This window comes from Symphalangus syndactylus, chromosome 2, assembly GCF_028878055.3.
Source record: "Symphalangus syndactylus isolate Jambi chromosome 2, NHGRI_mSymSyn1-v2.1_pri, whole genome shotgun sequence".
Lineage (NCBI taxonomy): Eukaryota > Metazoa > Chordata > Mammalia > Primates > Hylobatidae > Symphalangus > Symphalangus syndactylus.
In genome coordinates, this window is record NC_072424.2 from 36,191,858 (window position 1) to 36,212,186 (window position 20,329).

Below are 20,329 nucleotides of genomic sequence, written 5' to 3' on the forward strand. Positions count from 1 at the left end.
CCTCCCCAACCTCAAATCCCCTATCTTCAACAGGGCAGCACCAGGCAAGAGGGGGTAAAAAGCTCTTTATTTGAAGCTCCAGGGTGGGGCAGGGCACTGGCCTCTCACCAGAGGTCCCCACAGTTCAGTTTCCCTACAGCTCAGTGTCAGGCCCCAGCCACACAGTCCAGCTGTGCTCCGATTGGCAGGCGGGTCAGACCTGCAGGTTGACAAAAGGTGCGAAGCCCGCCATATCCTGCAGCAGCACCAGGGCCTGGTGCAGCGGCGGCTCCACGTCGATGTCCACGCCGCGCTTCCGCAAGCGGCTCAGGCTGGACTCCGCCACATGGTGGCAGTGCCGCACCCGCAGCGAGCGCAGCGCGGGGCAGTACTCGGCCAATGTCCTGCGGGAGGAGCAGGGTGAGGCTAGGGACATGAGGCCACCACACCCTTGGTGGGGTAAGGTGGGGGCCCGGGCTCACTCAGCCTCGGACTGGCTCCGGCAAAATCCTGGTCTCCCTCCAGCTCGGGGCAGGGGATACTTTCTCCGTCCCTACACAAGGGAGGAGCCTGGATTGGCTTCCAGTGAGCTGGAGACTTCCTGTCTCATTTAAGGGGGGAACCTGGCCCTCAGCTCCGCCTAGGATTGCAAGATCTCCCCCTTGTTGAAGAAAAGCCAGAAGTCGACTCTCTATGTGAAATCTCCCAATGTGTAAATATTGGTTGAAAAAAGTTTTTAAACTATGGGCTCTCTGGCCTAGGCAATCCTAGAGGCCCTTTCTGTTCAGAATAGGGGTGCTGTGGTTTGCAGGAAGATTCAGAACCCTCAGTCCGGGCCTTTTAACAACTACAGCCCGCCCCATACCAGCAGAGGCTAAGTGACTGCCCTCCTCCCGCCCTATCAGGCCCAGGCACCTGACACCGTCGCTTCCGACGCGGAGGCAGCCGGTGAGGTCAAGGTGCTGGAGTTCTGGGCAGTTCCGAGCCAACTCTTGAACCGCGGCGTCCCCCACGTTGGCGTTGACGGCCAGAGAGAGGCTGCGGAGACCAGCGCCGCGCCTCTGCGCCAGGTACACGATGGCCTCGTCCTTGAGCTGGCGGCAGGCGGTGAGATCGAGCTCCTCCAGTGCCGGGCAGCGGTCAGCGAGGCCGCGCAGCGCCAGCCCGTCCACCCAGTCACAGTGCGCGAGCGACAGGCGCTGCAGGCGTGGGCAGCCCTCGGCCAGCGCCCCAAGCGCCCGGCGACTCAGTTGCCCGCAGCCGCCCAGCGCCACACTCCGCAGCTGCGGATTCCGCGCCAGCACCGGCACCAGGTCCTCGTCTGACAGCCATTCGTGACACGGCGCCAGCGCCAGCTCCTGCAGCCCCTCGGCATCCCGCAGCAGCCAGGCCAATGCGGCCCGCGGGATCTGCGGACCCACCTGCGGGCGGGGAGGCACCCCAACTCTCAGCCCGTCCCGCACTCCTCAGCCGCCTATGCGCCCCTGAGTTCTTTTCTGGCAGCCTCCTGCTTTCCCAGGAGAGACCCCACTTTCCCTCTGAGTCGCTACCCAGTACTTGCCCTTTGGTGCGTGGATCCCTTCCCAGGCAGCCCCGGCGGCCCAAGGGGGTCCGGAAGGGCATACTGCGGGGCTGGGGGCTGGGCTAGAGGCGGGGCGGTACCCAGGCAGGGGCGGGGCCTCAGCCCCCGGCTCACCTGCGCGGCATCGAAGCGACGCAGCCCGGCCAGGTGAAGCTGCACCAGCGCCCGGAAGGCCCGGCTAACGCGCTGCAGCCGGAGCAGCTGGCGCAGCGGGACCCGGTTCAGGACGTGTGGGAGCAGCACGTCTTCCCAAGGCAGGTCCAGGAGCCTGCGAGTAAAGGGGCGTTGGCACTGGTGTCCCGGGGCCACTATTACCTGCGAGTCCGCCTCCGTTATGTTCCCGCGCCCCAGCTCCCAAGAGCGGCCCCCAGACCCAGCCCCGGCTCGGCTCCCCTCCCTCAGGTTCCTCTTCCCTCTCTCGGCCCCTCCGGTGCTCGGTACCTGACGGCTCCGGGATCTTGCTCCCCTCCGGACGGCTCCATCGGTGGCTCCATCGGCTGCCTATTGCGCGTGCGCAGTAAGATTTTCTCGCTTTGGCCTTGGAGTGGCCGCGCCAAACCCGCCTCCTTGGCCTGTAGAGACAGACCTGTTCAATCGAGTGCCGTCTCACCGAGGATCCGATCTGAAAGCTTTTCGGGTGGACCCCGAAACGGAGGCGGAACAGACCGGTGGTGTAACATTAGGCCTCGCCTTCTCGGCTACAGGGCTTGAGGCCTGAAGCTGGAGAATGCGGTGGGCATCAGGGACTGGCTTCCGTCGTCCTCTTGAGCCAGTAGCCGCCTCTGAGCGAAGTGGTGGTGGGAGGAGCAGGCAAGGCCAAACGCGGAGGGGGCGGAGCCAGGACTCCTAGGTTACCGGCCTCGCCTCTGCCCTCTGGTCGCCTTTAGCGACTTTGAAAAACGGGGAGAAACTATCCAGGCTCTTACTGTCTGCCACGTAGCAGGTGTTCAATAAGTAATTGTTGAAATAATGAATGAATGGGCGAGGCTATAATTTTCCCCTCATCAAGTAAAACTGCTCAAACCTCCCATTCCTGATTAATTGTGAAGAGCTATCCAGCCTCTTCCACTTCGTAACAGTTTGGGCCGCGTTTCCGCCGGGGGAGAGAGATGTAGGGGGCGCGAAGAAAGACTATATTTCCAACTGGGTCCCTTTCATTTCCTCCAAAGGTCCAGAGTCCTAAGAAGAATGAGAACTCAGCTCAACCCGCCAGGGGTAGTGCTTCTCGGCTGGCCTTGGGTTTAGTTGTAGGGTCTGGGTCTGGGTCCGCCCTGGGACAGTGACGCCCCAGACCTCTGGACTCAGCTTCAGGGCTGCCTCTCACCGCGTCCCCAGGTCCCAGTCCCAGGATCCGCTTCGGGGAACCCCAGGAGTAGTGCCTTCCCCCATCATCCACGGGATGGGTGTGGGGGGATATGAAGGACGCGAGGGCCACTGCACCGCTGACGGTCTGGCGCTTCTTCGGTGCAACCGCTTCAGCTGGCTTATCAACGAAAACCACTTCTCATCTGTTATCTCGTCAAGGCTTCGGGCACCTCTGAAAGGTGGGCAGGTCTATGCTATCACTCCATTTTAAAGATGGGGAAACCGAGGCCCTGGAGAGGAAGCCCCTTGTCCGGAATCGAACCAGACGGGAATAGAGAACCCAGACATCTGGTTTTCCCAGAATTCCTTCCACGTTTCCCCACCCCGCAAGGCAGCGAGAAGGGAGAAGCTAGAAGCGGGGAAAGACAAGAAAGGGGTCAAGTTAGGTGAGGGCTTGCTACCTCTTCTTCCTCAGCCTTCTTGAGGAGGGGGTAGCTGGGAGGACAGACCCCTGCAAAGATAGAGCCACGTGAGCGCGCACCACCTCCGGCCGCGCGCCTCGTCCCCCTCCCCTCTTTGTTCCTGCCCTTGCGCCTGCGCAGTGCGACAAATCTGGCGCTGTCCCCTTCAGCACCACGCGGAGTCCGCGCCGCCCCTCGCCGCGGTGAGCCCCGCGCGCCCCCGCCTCGCACGTCCTCGCGCCCCCAGACTGCCCGAACAGACCCCTTCTTCCTTCCGAGGTCACCGTCTGCCCGCCCTGGCCCTCCCAAAGAGAGTAGTTGCCATAGTAACTCCGGCGGCTCTTTCTTAAAATAGCAGAGCCCCCTTCTACCCTGGCCAAGGGCACAAGGGTTGCTTGTCGCCCACGTCTTCCAGTCCCTAGTTCATCCCGTCTAACCTCTTACCCCTGGGCAGGCGTGACGACACCTAACTCAGGCAGCAAGGAAGTTCTTCCTGAAGTCTGATTTAACATCCCCTGCTGCATCCTGGGAGGGTGGTCAGGGTTGGGTCTCCTGGGTCTGAGACTCAAAACCCCTGGCGGGTTCAAGACGGTGTTTCCTAGATCTCCTTTCCATAGTTGATGGTCTCCTGGATTTAGGGGGCGGGTCCAGTCTACACCCATACCGTGTGCTTGGCGCGGCCGCGTGCTCGTGGGGGCGGGAGCGCGTGTGGCATGTAACAGGTCATGTGGCAGCCTCCTAGGGACACGCGTGGGGTCTGGAGCGGGACACGCGTGTGCAGCCGGGCCTTACGTGTGGCTCAAGGGGCGGTGGGCGAGAGAGACGTGGACACAAGTGGGGTGGGGCACGTGAGGGTCTGGGGAATAGAACCAGGGGTTCCATGCGCCCTCCTCCTTGTCTGGGGCGGGTCTTAGGTTGGCGGGAGAGCCCAGCGGGGACCTAGCGACAAGGGGGGCTGGCAGCCTCCGGGGCTCCGGGCCCTGGGAGAGGGCGGGGGGTGGGGGGATTAGCGTTGCCTGAGCGGCGCGTAGGGGGTAGGGGGAGGGACTGAGAGGCGGGCGGGCCTGGAGCAAACGGGAGCCGCGCTGCCTTCACAGTTCAGCTGGGCCCAGCCTCTCCTCTGTCTCTTCTCGGTCCCAGCTCTGGGCGAGCAGCGGTGAGTACTGAGGTGGCATTGAGTTGGGGCTGCACCGGGTATGCGCTGGGACCCCGTTGAGCTTCCGGAACCTGCCTGGCAGGGTTGCTACTCCTGACCTCTGCCCCTCCCCTGCATTGCCACCAGAGGCCCCTTTACCTGGTTATGGTCTCTCCCGGACGGGATCTGTCTTGCCCCTGGGGAGAGAGGGAGAGGAGAGGAATATGGTGCAGATTCCCCTCAAGAGACCCCAGTAGGTGGGGGGGAGGGGACGGTGTGTGTCCCTGCTTGAGTGTGTACATCTGTGTGTGTACATCTGTATGTGTATGTGACTGTGAGCAGTAGGTCTCTGTGAGTGTCTGATACACCTGGACCTCTGTGTGCACTGGAGAATGACAGCCTGTGTATATATTTGGGTACCTCTTTGTGTGTTCCTGTTTGATGATGGTGTGTGTGTAAAACAAGCATGTGCCTTTTCATTACACACATATTTGTTATGACTGTGAGAGTGCATGAGGGTGTGTCTTTGAACAGTGTGTGTGTGTGTGTCTGTGTCTGTGTGTGCCAGAGGGTGTTGCCTATGAATGTGTTTAACTGTGTACTGACATATTTGTCCTTATGTATGTGTGTGTGTGCGTGTGTGTGTGTATGTGTGTGCCTGTCTGTACCTGTATGAAGAAAAGAATGTCCCTGGCCGGGTGCGGTGGCTCATGCCCGTAATCCCAGCACTTTGGTAGGCCAAGGCAGGTGGATCCCCTGAGGTCAGGAGTTCGAAACTAGCCTGGACAACATGGTGAAACTCCGTCTCTACTAAAAATACAAAAATTAGCCAGGTGTAGTGCTGGGTGCCTGTAATCCGAGTTATTCAGGAGTCTGAGGCAGGAGAATCACTTGAACTTGGGAGGTGGAGGTTGCAGTGAGCCGAGATAGCGCCATTCCACTCCAGCCTGGGCAGCAGGGGCGAAACTCCGTCTCAAAAAAAAAAAAAAAAAAAAAGAAGAAGAAGAATGTCCCTTTCCCATTCAGTATGTATATATTGGGGGTGGGAGCCTCTGCCCAGGCTTTTTTCCCCACTTCCATGCTGTGCCTCTCAGCCCTTCAACAACCCTATATAACCCCTGTTCTTCTTCCCTCTCCTTCCAGGAGGCCTGAGTTTCCCTTCCCTGAGTGAGGGGCCTCCTAAGAGAGACTATAGGGGTCACAGGGCTGTATGATGGTGACAGCTGGCTGACACCCCTTTTCCCGAGGGTGGGGTACCAACTTCCCCTATTCTAGAAGTAGCTCCAAAGTGCCATAAGAACTCCGGGCTAACTCAACTTCTGAAGTTGCTTCCTCTCTCCTCCCAGGGTAATGCTCAGGGTCCCAGGCAGAAGGAAAGGAGCCAGGGGCCCACTGGGGGTATAACTCTTTTCTCTTCAGGCCTCTATGGAAGTAGCCCCCAGGCGTGGGATCAATGATCCCATATTACCAGGGTGAGCTAGGTCCCTGATACTCAGAGGCCCTAGCCAACTTTCCCTTCCCTATCTCTGCTGTCCTATCCATCTAACTCCTTGGCAGTTCACCCCATGCTCCCCTTCCTCTCTTACAGGCCTGTCTGAAGAGCATGCAGCCCCCTTACTCCCCACCTGGCCTCGCCATCCCTGCCCCCCCAGCCTGACCCCCGGCCCCAGCATGGCCCAGGGTGCCATGCGCTTCTGCTCGGAAGGCGACTGTGCCATCTCCCCACCACGATGCCCACGCCGCTGGCTCCCCGAAGGCCCGGTGCCCCAGAGCCCCCCAGCCAGCATGTATGGCAGCACAGGCTCCTTGCTACGGCGAGTGGCAGGTCCAGGTCCTCGAGGCCGGGAACTGGGACGTGTGACAGCACCCTGTACACCTCTGCGTGGTCCCCCCTCACCCCGTGTTGCTCCCTCACCCTGGGCACCCTCTTCACCCACTGGGCAGCCCCCACCCGGGGCCCAGAGCTCCGTGGTCATCTTCCGCTTTGTGGAGAAGGCCAGTGTGAGGCCACTGAATGGGCTACCTGCTCCAGGGGGCTTGAGTCGGAGCTGGGATCTGGGTGGGGTTTCTCCTCCCAGGCCCACCCCAGCCCTTGGGCCTGGCTCCAACCGGAAGTTACGGCTGGAAGCATCCACATCAGACCCACTCCCCGCCAGAGGAGGCTCGGCCCTACCTGGCAGCCGGAACCTTGTACATGGGCCGCCAGCCCCACCCCAGGTTGGAGCAGATGGCCTTTACTCCTCTCTCCCTAATGGGCTGGGGGGCCCCCCTGAGCACCTGGCCACACTCTTCGGAGGACCTGCTGACACTGGATTCCTGAACCAGGTATGCAACTTCCCTTGGGCTCCCTGGGCCCCCAGTGAAGGGGCAAGGCTCAGCCTCCTGTCAGACATTGGCTTGTCTGCTGTTCACTCTGAATCCTTTAATCTGTTCTAAATCTGCCTCTCTCTTGCCCTCTGTGTTTGTCTCCGTGTCTCTGCACCTCCATCTCTGTCCATGCATGTTTTAATTTCTGTTTCTGTCCCATATTCTTGTGTCCTTGTATGTCTGGCTTTATCTCTGGGTGCCCGTGTCTCCCTCGTTGGCTCAGGGGGATACCTGGTCCTCCCCCCGGGAAGTCTCCTCTCATGCCCAGAGAATCGCTCGAGCCAAATGGGAATTCTTCTATGGCTCCTTGGACCCGCCCAGCTCAGGTAAGGCCTGGGACTGAGGCAGGGAGAGCAGGGCAGGGCCTTCCCCACAGCAGCTGAGGCTCAGTAGGGAGCCCTCCTTCAAAATTCCCCCAATCCTTGGAATTGGCTCTTGAGTCAGCCAATGTCTCCCCAGGCCTCAATCTTTCCATCTGCGCTATGATGGGAGGCTGGAGGATAGGGACTGGGCGGGGCACCTGGAGGAAGCTGAGTAATGGAGGGAGGGGACAGCAGGATATTGCGGGGCATTCCATGGAGTAGAAAAGAGGTTCAGCAGGGCTCAGTGGCCCCAGTATTTTGGGAGGCCAAGGCAGGAGGACTGCTCAAAGCCAGGAGTCCAAGACCAGCCTGGACAACATAGCAAGTCTCTACAAAAAATTTAATTAGCTGGATGTAGTGGTGTGCACCTATAGTCCCAGCTACTGGGGAAATTGGGTGGGAGGATCCCTTGAGTCCAGGCAGTCAAGGCTGCAGTGAGTTATGATTGCACCACTGCACTTCAGCCTCGGTGACACAGTGAGGCCCTGTCTCAAAAAATAAATAAATAAATAAAAAAGAAAGAAAGAAAAAGGCTGGTCTTCCCCCAGCTCCTCAAAGCCATTTGACAAGAACTTGATTTAAAATGAGCTCCACTGGCACCAGGAACAAGCTAAGTTTGTAGCAGGAGGAATGGTGGCTAGACAGTGAAAGAACTTCCTACCAATATGAGGCAGTGAGCAGAGCTCCTAGAGCAGAATTAGGACAGGGAGCTGACATGGATAACCTCCTGACCGGGATGCCTATGCACACTGCAGGTGCTAAGCCCCCAGAGCAGGCCCCCCCATCTCCACCTGGGGTAGGCTCAAGGCAGGGCTCTGGGGTGGCTGTGGGGCGAGCGGCCAAGTACTCCGAGACAGACCTGGACACGGTGCCCCTGAGGTGCTACCGCGAGACTGACATCGATGAGGTGCTGGCTGAGCGGGAGGAGGTCGACTCGGCCATCGAAAGTCAGCCCAGCTCTGAGGGCCCACCAGGCACTGCCCACCCACCTGCCCCACGGCCCGGCCCACGCCCTGGCCCTCATCCCAGCCTCGGCAGTGGCAATGAGGATGAGGATGAGGATGAGGCAGGCGGCGAAGAAGATGTGGACGACGAGGTGTTTGAGGCCTCTGAAGGGGCCCGGTGAGTGGGGGAGTGGGAGAGGGAAGCGGCTTGCTCCTTCACACTGGCCCACAGGCAGAGCCGGGCTCAAAGGGCCTGGGATAGAGATGGGTATGGGGCTGGTGGGGCAGTGTGTATAGCAGGAGATTCTAGACAGAGGCCTGAGGCTTGGCAGAACACTGGGGATGTGGGGAGCAAAGAGGCCAGGGGTTTTAGCAGAACAGGGGGCAGGGTGAGAGGCCAGAAGCCACAGTCAGGCCCAGGAACACAGGAGCATGAGTCTGGATCCTGGATCCTGGTGGGAGAGTGGGGAATGTGGGGACATTCCTTTCCGTCTCACACCCCAGTGTCGCTTGGAGCCTCATCTTCTCCTAAGATGTTGCTAGAAATAGAAATGGGATGGCAGGAGGGAAGCGGATCAGGGAAAAGGAGGAGAAAGGGAGATTAGCAGGGAGGGAGGGGACTGGGTGCTGGGGACTGGTAGGGCTGGTGTGCCCCAGGGGGCATTGAATAGCTTGGCCCCCTACCCTGGAGGCTCTTTTTTGTTAGTGGGCTGGAGCCAGTGAAAAGGGGATGATAATCCCCTTAGCAGAGTCAGTGTGAGAGTTCAGTGAAATCCTGCCCAAGCCCTGTGATCTGGGCCCCTAATCAGAGATTCTCCCTGCCCCTGCAGGCCAGGGAGCCCGATGCCTCTCAAGTCGCCTGTGCCCTTTCTACCTGGGACCAGCCCCTCGGCTGACGGGCCTGACTCTTTCAGTTGTGTGTTCGAAGCCATCCTGGAGTCACACCGGGCCAAAGGCACCTCCTATACCAGCCTCGCCTCGCTGGAGGCCTTGGCCTCACCTGGCCCAACCCAGAGCCCCTTCTTCACCTTTGAGCTGCCTCCCCAACCCCCTGCCCCTCGGCCCGACCCACCAGCTCCCGCCCCACTTGCCCCTCTTGAACCGGATTCTGGTACCAGCTCTGCTGCTGATGGCCCTTGGACACAGAGAGGGGAGGAGGAGGAGGCAGAGGCCAGAGCCAAGCTGGCCCCAGGGAGGGAGCCCCCTAGTCCCTGCCACTCAGAGGACAGCCTTGGGCTGGGGGCAGCACCCCTTGGCAGGTAAGTAATTCCTTTTGTCCCTCAGACTTGAGGCCCCCAGGGCTCCAGAAACAGCTGCTGTAAGGGACAGATCCTGAGTGTGAGGATTGGTTTATATTCCTGACCCCTGAGTAGGGGTGGTTAAGGGATGCAGATCCTGTTTTCCTATTTGGAGGACTACTGCCATTAGCTGTGAGGGGGAGTCCGTCACAGCACCCCTCTTGGTCTGAAGTCCAGTGGCTTGAGAAAGCATGATTCAGCATTGAAGGATCCCGGGAGAATACCCTTCTTGCTCTCCTGGAGGGCCCTTTCTTCCCTTGGCAGTCTTTAGCCTGCTCAGAATTCTTGTGACCTTACCCTCACCCAGCCTGTAGGCTTCACCAAAGATGCAGCCACCAGCCTCTCCCACTGCCTCCCTCCCATGTCACTCCTGCCTAATCAGGCATCTCTCGTCCAGCTCCAGGAAGTCCTTTCACAGGCTAACCTTTCTGCTCTACCCTCTGCCAGCTACCCTCTCAGTCATGGAAGCCATGGCAACAGGAGGGGGTGGCCAGGGAGACCGGGTTGCCTAGCAACCCGGAGTTTCCGGCCTCTGTCTCTGGGGTGACAGGTGGCTTTGCGAGTAGAGCAGCTGGGGTGGGAAGGGGAGGAGAGAAAGGGAATGAGGGTATGCACCCCGACCTTTAACCCCCTAACTCCAGAGCCTGCTTCTGTGTGGGTAGAGGGGGAGCACTAAGGAGAGGCTCCTCGACCTAAAAGGCAGGAGGGGGAAAGCCTTCGGACCAGTATCCCTGCTGCCCTCAAATTTTTCCCTGGCCCTCCACAGTTCCTCCGTGGTAGCCCATCTATTCCACTTTTGTCCATAGTCTAAGAGACAAAGGATTATGCTCTGTGTAGGGCCAGGGTGGGAACAGATAATCTATGTCTAATAGGAAATGTAGCCCCTGGGAGCCCATGGGAGCTTGAGGAAGCAGCCAGAACTCCCACAGCAGCAAGATGGATGTGGGTTAGATTTGAGGCAGGACTTCCACAGAGAGGTGGTAATGATGGAGTAGGCTGATGGAGAGAATCTAATCTTCTTCCCTGGAAAAAAGAAGAATGCTTTCCCCATGTCCCTCCACTCCCTCCCCTTCTCCATCTTCTGGGCCTGGAGGCAGAAGGAGGGTCTGGATGGCTCCTAAGGACCCTGCCCCAGCCTGAGCTGGTGTTCTACCCCGGCAGCGAACCACCCCTGAGCCAGCTGGTGTCCGACTCAGACTCAGAGCTGGACAGCACAGAGCGGCTGGCCCTGGGAAGCACAGACACCTTGTCCAATGGGCAGAAAGCAGACCTGGAGGCTGCACAGCGCCTGGCCAAGAGGCTGTACCGACTAGACGGCTTCAGGAAGGCCGATGTGGCCCGGCACCTGGGCAAGAAGTAAAGCCACTAGGCTGGGACTGAGGATGGGGGCAGAGGGAATGCATCCTGAAGGCAGCTCTCCATCTAATGTCCCCTGGTCATTGGGTAATCCCCACCTGACCCCCTGCACTTCCCCTTGAGACCCTACCTGTCTCTCTGCCCTGTCCACAGCAATGACTTCAGCAAACTGGTGGCTGGGGAGTACCTCAAGTTCTTTGTCTTCACGGGCATGACTCTGGACCAAGCTCTCAGGTGGGTGTTGACCCCTTGGAGGACAGCTCCCACTCTCCAGGGTTCGTGTTGGGGCCCCAGGATGCCTCCTCTGAGCCCCTCTGTCCCCCACAAGCCGTCCTGACATCACCCTTCCCAAGATGGCTGGGCATGGCCAAGGGCCAGAGCTGCCTGGTAAAGGGACCTTGGTTAGGGGTGATGGGTGAAGGGTCAGGGTGCATACCCTCATCCCCTTTCTCTCCTCCCCTTCCCACCCCAGCTGCTGTACTCTCAAAGCCACCTGTCACCCCAGAGACAGAGGGTGGAAACTCCTGGTTGCTAGGCAACCCTCTCTTGCCCCTTCCCCAGGGTGTTTCTGAAGGAGCTGGCCTTAATGGGTGAGACCCAGGAACGAGAGCGAGTGCTGGCCCACTTCTCCCAGCGATACTTCCAGTGCAATCCTGAAGCCCTGTCCTCAGAGGGTGAGGAGTTCCGAGAGCAGGGGTGTCCTTAGCTGGCCACAGAGGCAAAATGGGCTGGGCCCTGTGTGTGTGTACAGGAGCATGAGTGTGTGTACAGCAGGGAATGGATGTACATGCATGTAGGCATGTGAACTTGCATGTGTGCAGACAGTGCTGTCATGGCTGCATGTATGTGGAACTAACTATACATGTGGGCAGGCATATTGCTAGAGTTGAGTGTGTTGTGAAGAGGCAGGAGTTTGCATGCCTGTGCAGGCCAGTGCTTGGCTGGAGGGGGGATTCTGTTTGGCTGCACTGGTCTATAGGACTGTGCTGCCGTTCACTTTCTCGTGGTCCAGTCTTAGAGGCAAGGGAACGTTGGGGCAACTAGTGGGCAGCCCTCAGTACTTGAGGGAGCCAGGGACGGGTCCTGAGAAGAGGGATAGGTCCTTGCTGAGGGATCTGCTGGAAGAGGAGCTCTTTGTGGGGAGGGTTCACTAGCGGGGTTCAGGAAGTAGGAAGTTGCTGGCCAAAGGGGGTGAGGATGAAATGGGAGGTTGGCGAAGATGGCTGTGGGAAGGATCCCTGGGAGGCAGCCAAGGCTGAAAGTCAGCTCTCCCCTAGACGGCGCCCACACGCTGACCTGTGCGCTCATGCTGCTCAACACGGATCTCCACGGCCACGTGAGTGGAGGCGGGCGGGCAGGAGCCGGAAAACAAACCTCTGGCCAGACATGCAGGACCTGGGAGGCCAACGGCCCTCCAAACTCACAGGCCTCCGTTCCCTCCCTTAGAACATCGGGAAGCGCATGACCTGCGGGGACTTCATCGGGAACCTGGAGGGCCTCAATGATGGTGGCGACTTCCCTAGGGAGCTGCTCAAGGTGGGGGGCGAGGCAGGGTAGAAGTCGCTGGAGGGGAAGGATGGAGGACCCAGTCGGCAACGGAGTCCGGAGTCGGAGGGAGGGCAGAGCTGGGACTTGCCGACCCCCGGCTCCTGCCACGAGAGCCTGGGCTCTCATGACTCAGCCTGGGGACCGCCCCCTCCCCAGGCCCCACGCGCAGGCTCTCCCGGAACATGCGCACATGCGTGCGGTCGCGACTGCGCACGGCGGGGGAGGGGACCCGGCTCTGGAAAACGCAAGCAGGCGGCCCCGGCCCCTGCATTTGCCTTCAGTTCCCTTCCTCCAGTGTGCGCTGGGGTGGAAGGCGGGAGTTGCGGGGGTCCCTGCACGGGGCCGGGATTGGATGGGGGTACACTCCACACTGCTCCCCCGCCGCGTGGACAGCCAAAAAGACCCTCCTGGTGCTGCTGCGCTGCAGGGACCCGGAGGGAGAGGGGCCTGAGAGGGACTAAGCTTTTCCAAGGTCTGGCAGCGAGTTAGCGCAACGCTGGAGCTAGAAACTGCTTTCTGGCTCCCTGTGAGCAGGCCTCGTTCCCAGGCGCCAGCTCCATGGCTGGCAACCGAGGGCTCAGATACGTAGGGGCTGGTTGCCGGTAGGGGAAGGGAGCGGCTAGTCCAGTGGGTTCACTCCTCTCCCTGATCTGGTGGTAGTTTATCCAGAGAGGCCTGGACTCACTTGAAGTAACCCCCAGGCTAGGACAAAGGTGTCTGTGCGCCACTACATACATGTAACAGCACAGGATTGTCCCAGGGCGTTTCTGTGAGCTTGGGGTGCTGGGCTTCTGAGTTTGGGGTATATCTGAGAGGGAACGTCCATGGTGAGCTGGGGTGTGTGCTTGAGTTGAGTTGCATCTGTGTGCCCGGGCGTCGTGAATCACGGGTTTGTATGGCTTGGTGTGTTTGTGCTTTAGGGCTTACGATTCAGAGTGTGTGTTTGAGTTGGGGTGTAGGCTGGATGTTTATGTGTGGTGGGGTGTACATCTTCGAATTGGCCGTGTCTGAGGTATGCCATATGCCTCTGAGTAGGGGGTGTATCTTTGTGAGCTAAAGATTGTAAGTTTTGAAGTGTCCATCTGAATGGGTACTGTCTGCGAGTTGGGGTGACCGTGAACTGGTGCGTCTGGTTTGTTGGGGTGTACGTCAGAATCGAGGTGTGTTACGTGACTTGAGATCTATATATGGGGGGGTATCTGCGGGTGAGCTGGATGAGGCCGGGGCTGTTCCTTCCCTGCCTCCGTCCTCCCTCGAGGCCCCTCTTGGCTCAGTGGAAAAGGGCTGCAGGGAAGCGGTCCAACCTCTCCCCTCCCACCACCCCAACCCAGACCAGCCAGAAGGGAGTTCCAGACCCTGCCGGGTCCGCCCAGCGTCACAGCCCTAGGCCTAGCGGCGCTCCCAGCCTCCCTGGAGCTGCCACCCACGCTGGCCTCCCCAGGCTCCTCCCCGTGGCCGCGCGGGGAGGGCCCCCTTCGCGATCGGGCGCCTCCATTTCATGCGGTCCCCGCCCCCAGCCCTCGCCCTCCCTTTCCCGTCGGCGCCCCCCTCCCGCTCTAGCCGAGCCGCAGAGCAGACAGCGCCGCCGCCGCCGCGCACTCCGTGCGTCCGTGAGAGCCGGGCCGGCTCGGGCCGGGCCGCGCCGCTCGCGCTGGCTGTCGGGGAAGCGGTCCGCGGGCCGTCCGGGCGGCCCGGGGGCCGAGGGCGGACGGGGGCATGGCCGGGGGCCGCGGCGCGCCGGCCGGGCCAGCATGATCGGCGTCAACAGCATCCACAGCAGCGCCGGGCGGCTGCGCTCGCGCTCGCTGTGCTCCGTGCGCTACGGGCGCACCCACCGCGGCGCGGAGACCCTGTGCTACGGCTGGCCGCAGCGCTCGCGCAGCCTCAAGCCCGTGCTCTACACCGACCTGGTGGTCAGCCGCCTGCAGAGCCGCAAGAAGAAAAAGGCGGTGAGGGCGTTGGGGCCGCGGCCCACGCCAGGCTGGGGGGCGACCGAGGGGGCGGCTTGAGGGAGGCACCGAGGGCGGCGCCAACCGAGGGCGGAGCCTGGTAGGAACAGAGGTCATGGGCAGCCAGAGGCGGGCACGGGCTGGGGGGCAGGGAGGGCACAGACCCTGGGACCAATGTGGGCCTCAAAAACCGAAGAGGCTTTTCTAGATTGAATATGACTTGCGGCCCACCGATGGGGTTCAGGGCCCTCGAAGGAGGTGTGGTGGTGGGCCGAAGGGGGTCCTGAGACAGGGCAGGGGATGAACTGGAAGGCTGGAGGCAAGGATTGCAGGTTGGATCTTGGTGGCCACTTCTGCTTTCTGGCCAGAGAGTTGGGGAGTGAGGGTTAAGGGTCTGAGCCATGCTGGGTTTCGGCTGGGTGTGTGCTGGAAGGTCTATGTGTTGATTTGCCTTGGTTGTGCTGGGGGCGGTGGAGCGGGGGTTGGAGGCTGTGGGGTACACCCATCCCCAGATAGGGTGTGAAACAGTGTGCGCCCAGTTGGGATGCCTGGTTTGCCTTGTGGCTGGGCATGGCTGTGGGCAGTGAGACAGTCAGAGACTGTGGTCTGTTGGGAGGAGTGAAGGGGAGGCTGTGTCCCATCACAGGGAAGGTGCCTACGTCACCACTGCACCCAGCTCACATGCAGGCAGCATCACACGCCACACACTAAGCCCAACATGCACATGCTGGGGACACACCCACTCACGGGCGGGCTGACAGAAGTACCCCACAGTTGGAGGTGCTGGCGTGGACCCATGTTCCAGGCCACTCTGGAGAAGAGGGGACCCCATGCCACTCCTGGAGCCTATTCTCTTTTCTGACCACTCCAGGACCCCAAAATGACCCCAGGCCACCTGCACAGAGGGGAAGTGGCTGGTTCACGTCGCACAGAGTTTGGGCTATGCAGGGATTGGAAGCTAAAACCACTGCTTTTTAGATGAGTGTTCACTCTCCAGTGACAAAGTGTGCACGTGGGCAGGGCGCTGGACCACCCTGGCATTTGGCTTGGTGGGGCTGTCAGGGTTAGGGGGAGGCCTCAGCTTGTCTTGGTGTTGGGAGCCATGATAGTGTGTTCTCTATTAGCGAAGGAAAGTGCTGACAGGGCGAGTCCCCTATCCTGGGGTCGCAGTTTCCCCATATGCTATGTGTGGGCTCATCCTGTGGAAACAGGCCAGAGCGCGTGGTTGGGGGCAGGGGAATTTCTTGGGCTGCTTTTCCCATTCCCTCCAGGGCTGTGCTTCTCCAGCCCAGGATCTGAGCAGGACAGCCCCTTAACAACAATAAAGATAATAATAGCAACAACCATTTACTGTGCGTCAGCCTTGTGCTGGGATGCCCTGTGCTAACTGCCTGTGCCCACATGTTACTACGTTTGTTTCTCTCCATGGATACTTGCCCGAAGTCATGCAGCTCAGGTGGTGGAGCCGGGTCTGGGTCTCCATTCTGGAGCCTGTATTTTTGGTCATTATATCTTGCTGCCCTTTCCCCTTAGTTCTGGCTCATCTCTCAAGTTAGAGGGGAAGGCTCTAAGCTCTTACACTGGGGTACTGACCCACAACCCCCTAATTTGTTCCCCCCACCCCCCAGGCCTTGTACAGCTCCATCAAGAATGAGAAGCTGCAGTGGGCCATGTGAGTCCTGGGGCTGCGTGGTGGGGCTAGGACGGGGCATGGGGAAGGGGCTGCCTGGGGAGGCTGAGAGAACTGGGGTGGGCCCTGGATGGGGGTAGGGGAGGGGAGTGAGAGGCCATGAGAGGCAGTGAGGCTGCCTCACTTCCTTCTTTGGAGATGTCTGCCTGGATTTGGGGTTCTGTATCTTGTCTCTAGCTGGGTTGTTATGACAAGTGGGTTGGGGTGGGAGGAGAGGTGCTGAAACATCAAAGGGAGGTCCCCTGGCAACCTGAGTGGGCAAGCAGAAGCCTCTGGAAGCAAGGCCTTGACCAGCAGCACAAGAGGCCCTCGCAGGTCCTAGGGAGCCCAGATGTCACAGAACAAAACAAGTAACCATGCTGTCTGTTCTTGGAAGGCTCCAATAGAAACACAGAGACTCGGCTGGGCGCGGTGGCTCACACTTGTAATCCCAGCACTTTGGGAGGCCAAGGCGGGCGGATCACGAGGTCAGGAGATCAAGACCATCCTGGCTAACACGATGAAACACTGTCTCTACTAAAAACAAAAAATTAGCCGGACGTGGTGGCACGTGCCTGTAGTCCCAGCTACTCAGGAGGCTGAGGCAGGAGAACGTTGTGAACCCGGGAGGCAGAGCTTGCAGTGAGCCGAGATTGTGCCACTGCACTCCAGCCTGGGTGACAGAGAGAGACTCTGTCTCAAAAAAAAACAAAAACAAAAACAAAAAAAAAAAACATAGAGACCATAAGTAAGTCTTGGAAGAGTCTAGTCTTCTAGTCTGAGGGAAGAAATCCAGTTTGGGCCTTGGGGTCCCCAGTCTGAGGGTAGAGGCCTTATCTTCACAGTTCATCGATCACTCAAATTTGCCGTTATCCACTGAGACTCCCTCACTGCCCAGTTAGCTGGGAGTTCCCAGTCATTGGAGATCTCAGGGGAGGCGCAGCTCAGGATTAGGGTGCAGGGGGCAATCGGGGAAGGCTTTTGGAGGGTTGAGACTGGGGCCATGAAGTTGGGGCAACATTTGGGAAGAGGAAAGGGGAAGCTGGAATTTGGAAGGCAAAGGTGTGGTGGCTGAAATGAGTATGGGGTGGGGGACCAGTGGGGGCAGGCCTGGCTGGGATGGAGAAAAACACTGTTGGGGGAGATGCAGTGTAGGCTCCATATGGGAAGTAACAGGGAGCTACCACAGGCTCTTGAGCAAGGGAGTGACAAGATAGAATCCGATTTTGTATCTGACTGAGCCTGTAGACCAGGATGTATGGGGTTGGGGTGGGGATGGCACTAGGAAGCTACTTCTTCCATCTGCTACCATTTAGCCACAAGCCGTGAGCAAAGCCCAGGGCTGGATGTGGTTGAGCCAGCGGAGGCAGACTCGGGGCTGTCCTGGTGGAGAAGGGTGTGAGGGCTGCAGGTGTGCAGCAATGGAGAGGATAATGCTGGCCCTACTTGCTGGGAGGAAGGGACAGTGGTGGCTCTAGGCTGGGGAGCTCTGAGGGAGGTGCCCTGCTCTGAGGAGGCACAGCTACACATTGTGGAGGCCTGATCTGAGGCGGGAGACATGACAGGACCCTCAGGTTGAGCCCCCCAAGCCACAAACACTGGGGGAGCTTTTCCAGGGAGGGCAGAGGCCAGAACTGAAGTGGGGGGTCATGGCTCCATGGCCAGCCCCCTGTGAGATGATCACACCTGCAGAGACGAGGAGGAGCTGAGACGCTCTCTGTCTGAGTTGGCCGACCCCAACCCCAAGGTCATCAAGCGGATCAGCGGGGGCAGTGGCAGTGGCTCCAGCCCTTTCCTGGACCTGACTCCCGAGCCTGGGGCTGCTGTCTACAAGCACGGGGCCCTGGTGCGAAAGGTGCACGCAGACCCTGACTGCAGGAAGAGTATGTGGCCGAGTTGCGGGGGGCGGGCATCTAGGGGATGGATGGGAGTGGGCCTGTTCCAGGGCCCCCTGACCTGTCTTCTCTCCCCGCAGCACCTCGGGGCAAGAGGGGCTGGAAGAGCTTCCACGGGATCCTCAAGGGCATGATCCTCTACCTACAGAAGGTACGGGGTCAGGCCAGGGGGCTGAGGCTGGGACTGAGTTGGCTGGTGGGTGTGGGGTGATGGGTGGGAATAGAAGGGGTTGGGCCAGGCTGCATTTGGGGCCAGGACAAGATGGGCACCCCTGCAGGAGGAGTACAAGCCTGGGAAGGCCCTTTCAGAGACGGAGCTCAAGAATGCCATCAGCATCCACCATGCCCTGGCCACTCGTGCCAGTGACTACAGCAAGAGGCCCCACGTCTTCTACCTGCGCACAGCTGACTGGCGGGTCTTCCTCTTCCAGGCCCCGTGAGTGCCCTCCTCCTGCCCATCCCGGACCCCTTCCCCCACCTCCCATCCTGCTCCCCTCCCTGTCCCTGGATTTCTTCATTCCTTCTCAGGCCACACTTGATCCAGGACTGGCATCCTGGGACAGAAACCCTGGGCCCAGGTCCCAAGGGGCTGTGCTTTCTTCCCAGGAGCCTGGAGCAGATGCAGTCCTGGATCACTCGCATCAATGTAGTAGCCGCTATGTTCTCTGCGCCCCCCTTCCCAGCTGCTGTTAGCTCTCAAAAGAAGTTCAGCCGCCCTCTCCTGCCCAGCGCTGCCACCCGCCTCTCCCAGGTAGCCCAAGTTCTGTCCACCTGGTGCCAGTGGGATGGACGGGGTTAGGCTCAGGCCCACTGCACTCAAAGCTGCTGCGTATGATCATGGAGATGTCCCCCGCACCAGGATGCTGGCCACAGGGGTGAGCAGGGGCTGAAATCCAGCCCCCACTGGGTCCCACTTGCCAGCTGGGAACCCAAACATAGTGCTTTGTTTGTCCAAAGGAAGGGGCATCTTTTTAAAAATCTGCAGAGACACTGTATAGGGCAGAGTGACCATGACCATGCCTCCCCCTGGCCGCTAGGAGGAGCAGGTGCGGACCCACGAGGCCAAGCTGAAGGCCATGGCAAGTGAGCTGCGGGAGCACCGGGCCGCCCAGCTGGGCAAGAAGGGCCGGGGCAAGGAGGCTGAAGAGCAGCGGCAGAAGGAGGCCTACCTGGAGTTTGAGGTGAGCCTCCCTGTCTGCCCCTCTGTCCACACACACAGGCCCATACTAGGGTGAAGGGCATGAACTCTAACAGTGGAACCGGCCGGAGGTCCTTGGGCAGGTTGCTTAATCTAAGCCTCAGTTTCCTCCTCTGTGCAACAAGGATAACATTTGACACCCACTGGGGTCTCGAGGTGAGGCATGTGTCAAGCGTGCCATTTCCCCAGCTCTAGTAAAGGCTCAAGACACATTAGGTTATAGATGATGGTCCCAGGAGAGCCCAGAGAGGGCACCAGCCTGCATGGGACCATCTCACAGTCCTGGGTGGGCACCTGCCATCTCCTGCCCTGCTGGCGGCCCTCCCTGGTCCAGATGGTGGGGTGGGCAGAAGGCAGAGAACAGGCTCTCACAGCCCCTGCCCCTCTGCCTCAGAAATCCCGCTACAGCACCTATGCAGCGCTGCTTCGGGTCAAGCTGAAGGCAGGCAGTGAGGAGCTGGATGCAGTGGAGGCAGCACTGGCCCAGGCTGGGAGCACGGAGGATGGACTCCCTCCTTCTCACTCCAGTCCCTCCCTGCAGCCCAAACCCTCCAGCCAGCCCCGGGCTCAGCGTCACAGCTCAGAGCCTCGGCCAGGGGCAGGCAGTGGGCGGCGGAAGCCCTGAGATGAGGTTTGGGGTGGGGGGTGCCTGCTGGGCACCTGAAGGATGACATGGCCCTGCCTGAGCCCGGGCCGGCCTCGGGCCACCCACGAGGGCCTCCCGGCCTAGGGCCCGACCGCGCCGGACGCGGTGTCCGGGGCAGGGCAGGGCTGGGGCCTGGGCCTCAGGAGCCTAGGCTAGGGGCGCCTCCGAGAGCCCCTTTTTGTGATAATGTTTTGCACTTTTTCGTACAGGGTGGGTGGGGGCGGGAGGGGCTAGCGCCCCTGAACTTTTGATGCTTTTTTTTCCTGTGGGAGAGGCCTGATGCCGTTTCTGCTTTCTGCTGAGACCACCCCCACCCTGACACCATCAGTCCCCCTCTGTCCTGGGGCCTGGCTTGGACAGAGACCAGGATTTGGGGCTGAGCTGGTTTCCCCTCCTTCCTCCCCAAGGGCTCACTCTTTCTCTTGCTGGAGGTGGAGGAAGGGCGTCCATGCCAAGGCCCCATACCTGGGCCGGGGGCAGCACAGCCTGGCTTTCCCCCGCTTCAGTGGGCCTTGCCCTTTGTACAGCCTCCACCCCCATTAAAACTGCTCTGGACTTGCTGGCTGGGCCTCCTCCTTCTCTTCTCACCATGCCTGGTGTGTGGGCAGGGTGGGTAGCTGGTTCCAGGGACAAGA

At 60.0% G+C, this 20,329-nt stretch overlaps 2 protein-coding genes across 5 annotated transcripts; one reads left to right on the forward strand and one right to left on the reverse strand.

Moving 5' to 3' along the window:
- Positions 1-50: 50 nt before the first annotated feature.
- Positions 51-3,016, reverse strand: FBXL15 (F-box and leucine rich repeat protein 15). Of its 2 annotated transcripts, none has more exons than XM_055250908.2 (6): positions 2,886-3,016; positions 2,586-2,740; positions 2,003-2,133; positions 1,676-1,829; positions 895-1,400; positions 51-383 (listed from the first exon to the last, which is right to left on the reverse strand). In XM_055250908.2, exons 3-6 carry the CDS (start codon positions 2,053-2,055, stop codon positions 194-196), a joined length of 903 nt encoding a protein of 300 aa, XP_055106883.1. In that variant the 5' UTR covers positions 2,056-2,133; positions 2,586-2,740; positions 2,886-3,016; the 3' UTR covers positions 51-193. The 2 variants fall into 2 exon arrangements, with proteins under 2 accessions (XP_055106883.1, XP_055106874.1); XM_055250899.2 differs by having other exon boundaries at positions 2,228-2,740.
- PSD (pleckstrin and Sec7 domain containing) lies at positions 2,961-20,254 on the forward strand. Of its 3 annotated transcripts, none has more exons than XM_055250835.2 (18): positions 3,056-3,312; positions 4,425-4,483; positions 6,051-6,787; positions 7,053-7,155; positions 7,947-8,313; positions 8,966-9,394; positions 10,595-10,789; positions 10,943-11,023; positions 11,351-11,463; positions 12,067-12,125; positions 12,236-12,325; positions 15,915-15,958; positions 17,648-17,838; positions 17,931-18,001; positions 18,129-18,286; positions 18,457-18,601; positions 18,888-19,031; positions 19,443-20,254. In XM_055250835.2, the coding sequence occupies exons 1-18, from the start codon at positions 3,140-3,142 to the stop codon at positions 19,671-19,673; spliced, it is 3,390 nt and encodes a 1,129-aa protein (XP_055106810.1). In that variant the 5' UTR covers positions 3,056-3,139; the 3' UTR covers positions 19,674-20,254. The 3 variants fall into 3 exon arrangements, with proteins under 3 accessions (XP_063483350.1, XP_055106810.1, XP_055106812.1); XM_055250837.2 differs by lacking the exon at positions 3,056-3,312 and adding an exon at positions 3,502-3,530; XM_063627280.1 differs by lacking the exon at positions 4,425-4,483 and having other exon boundaries at positions 2,961-3,105.
- Positions 20,255-20,329: the final 75 nt, after the last annotated feature.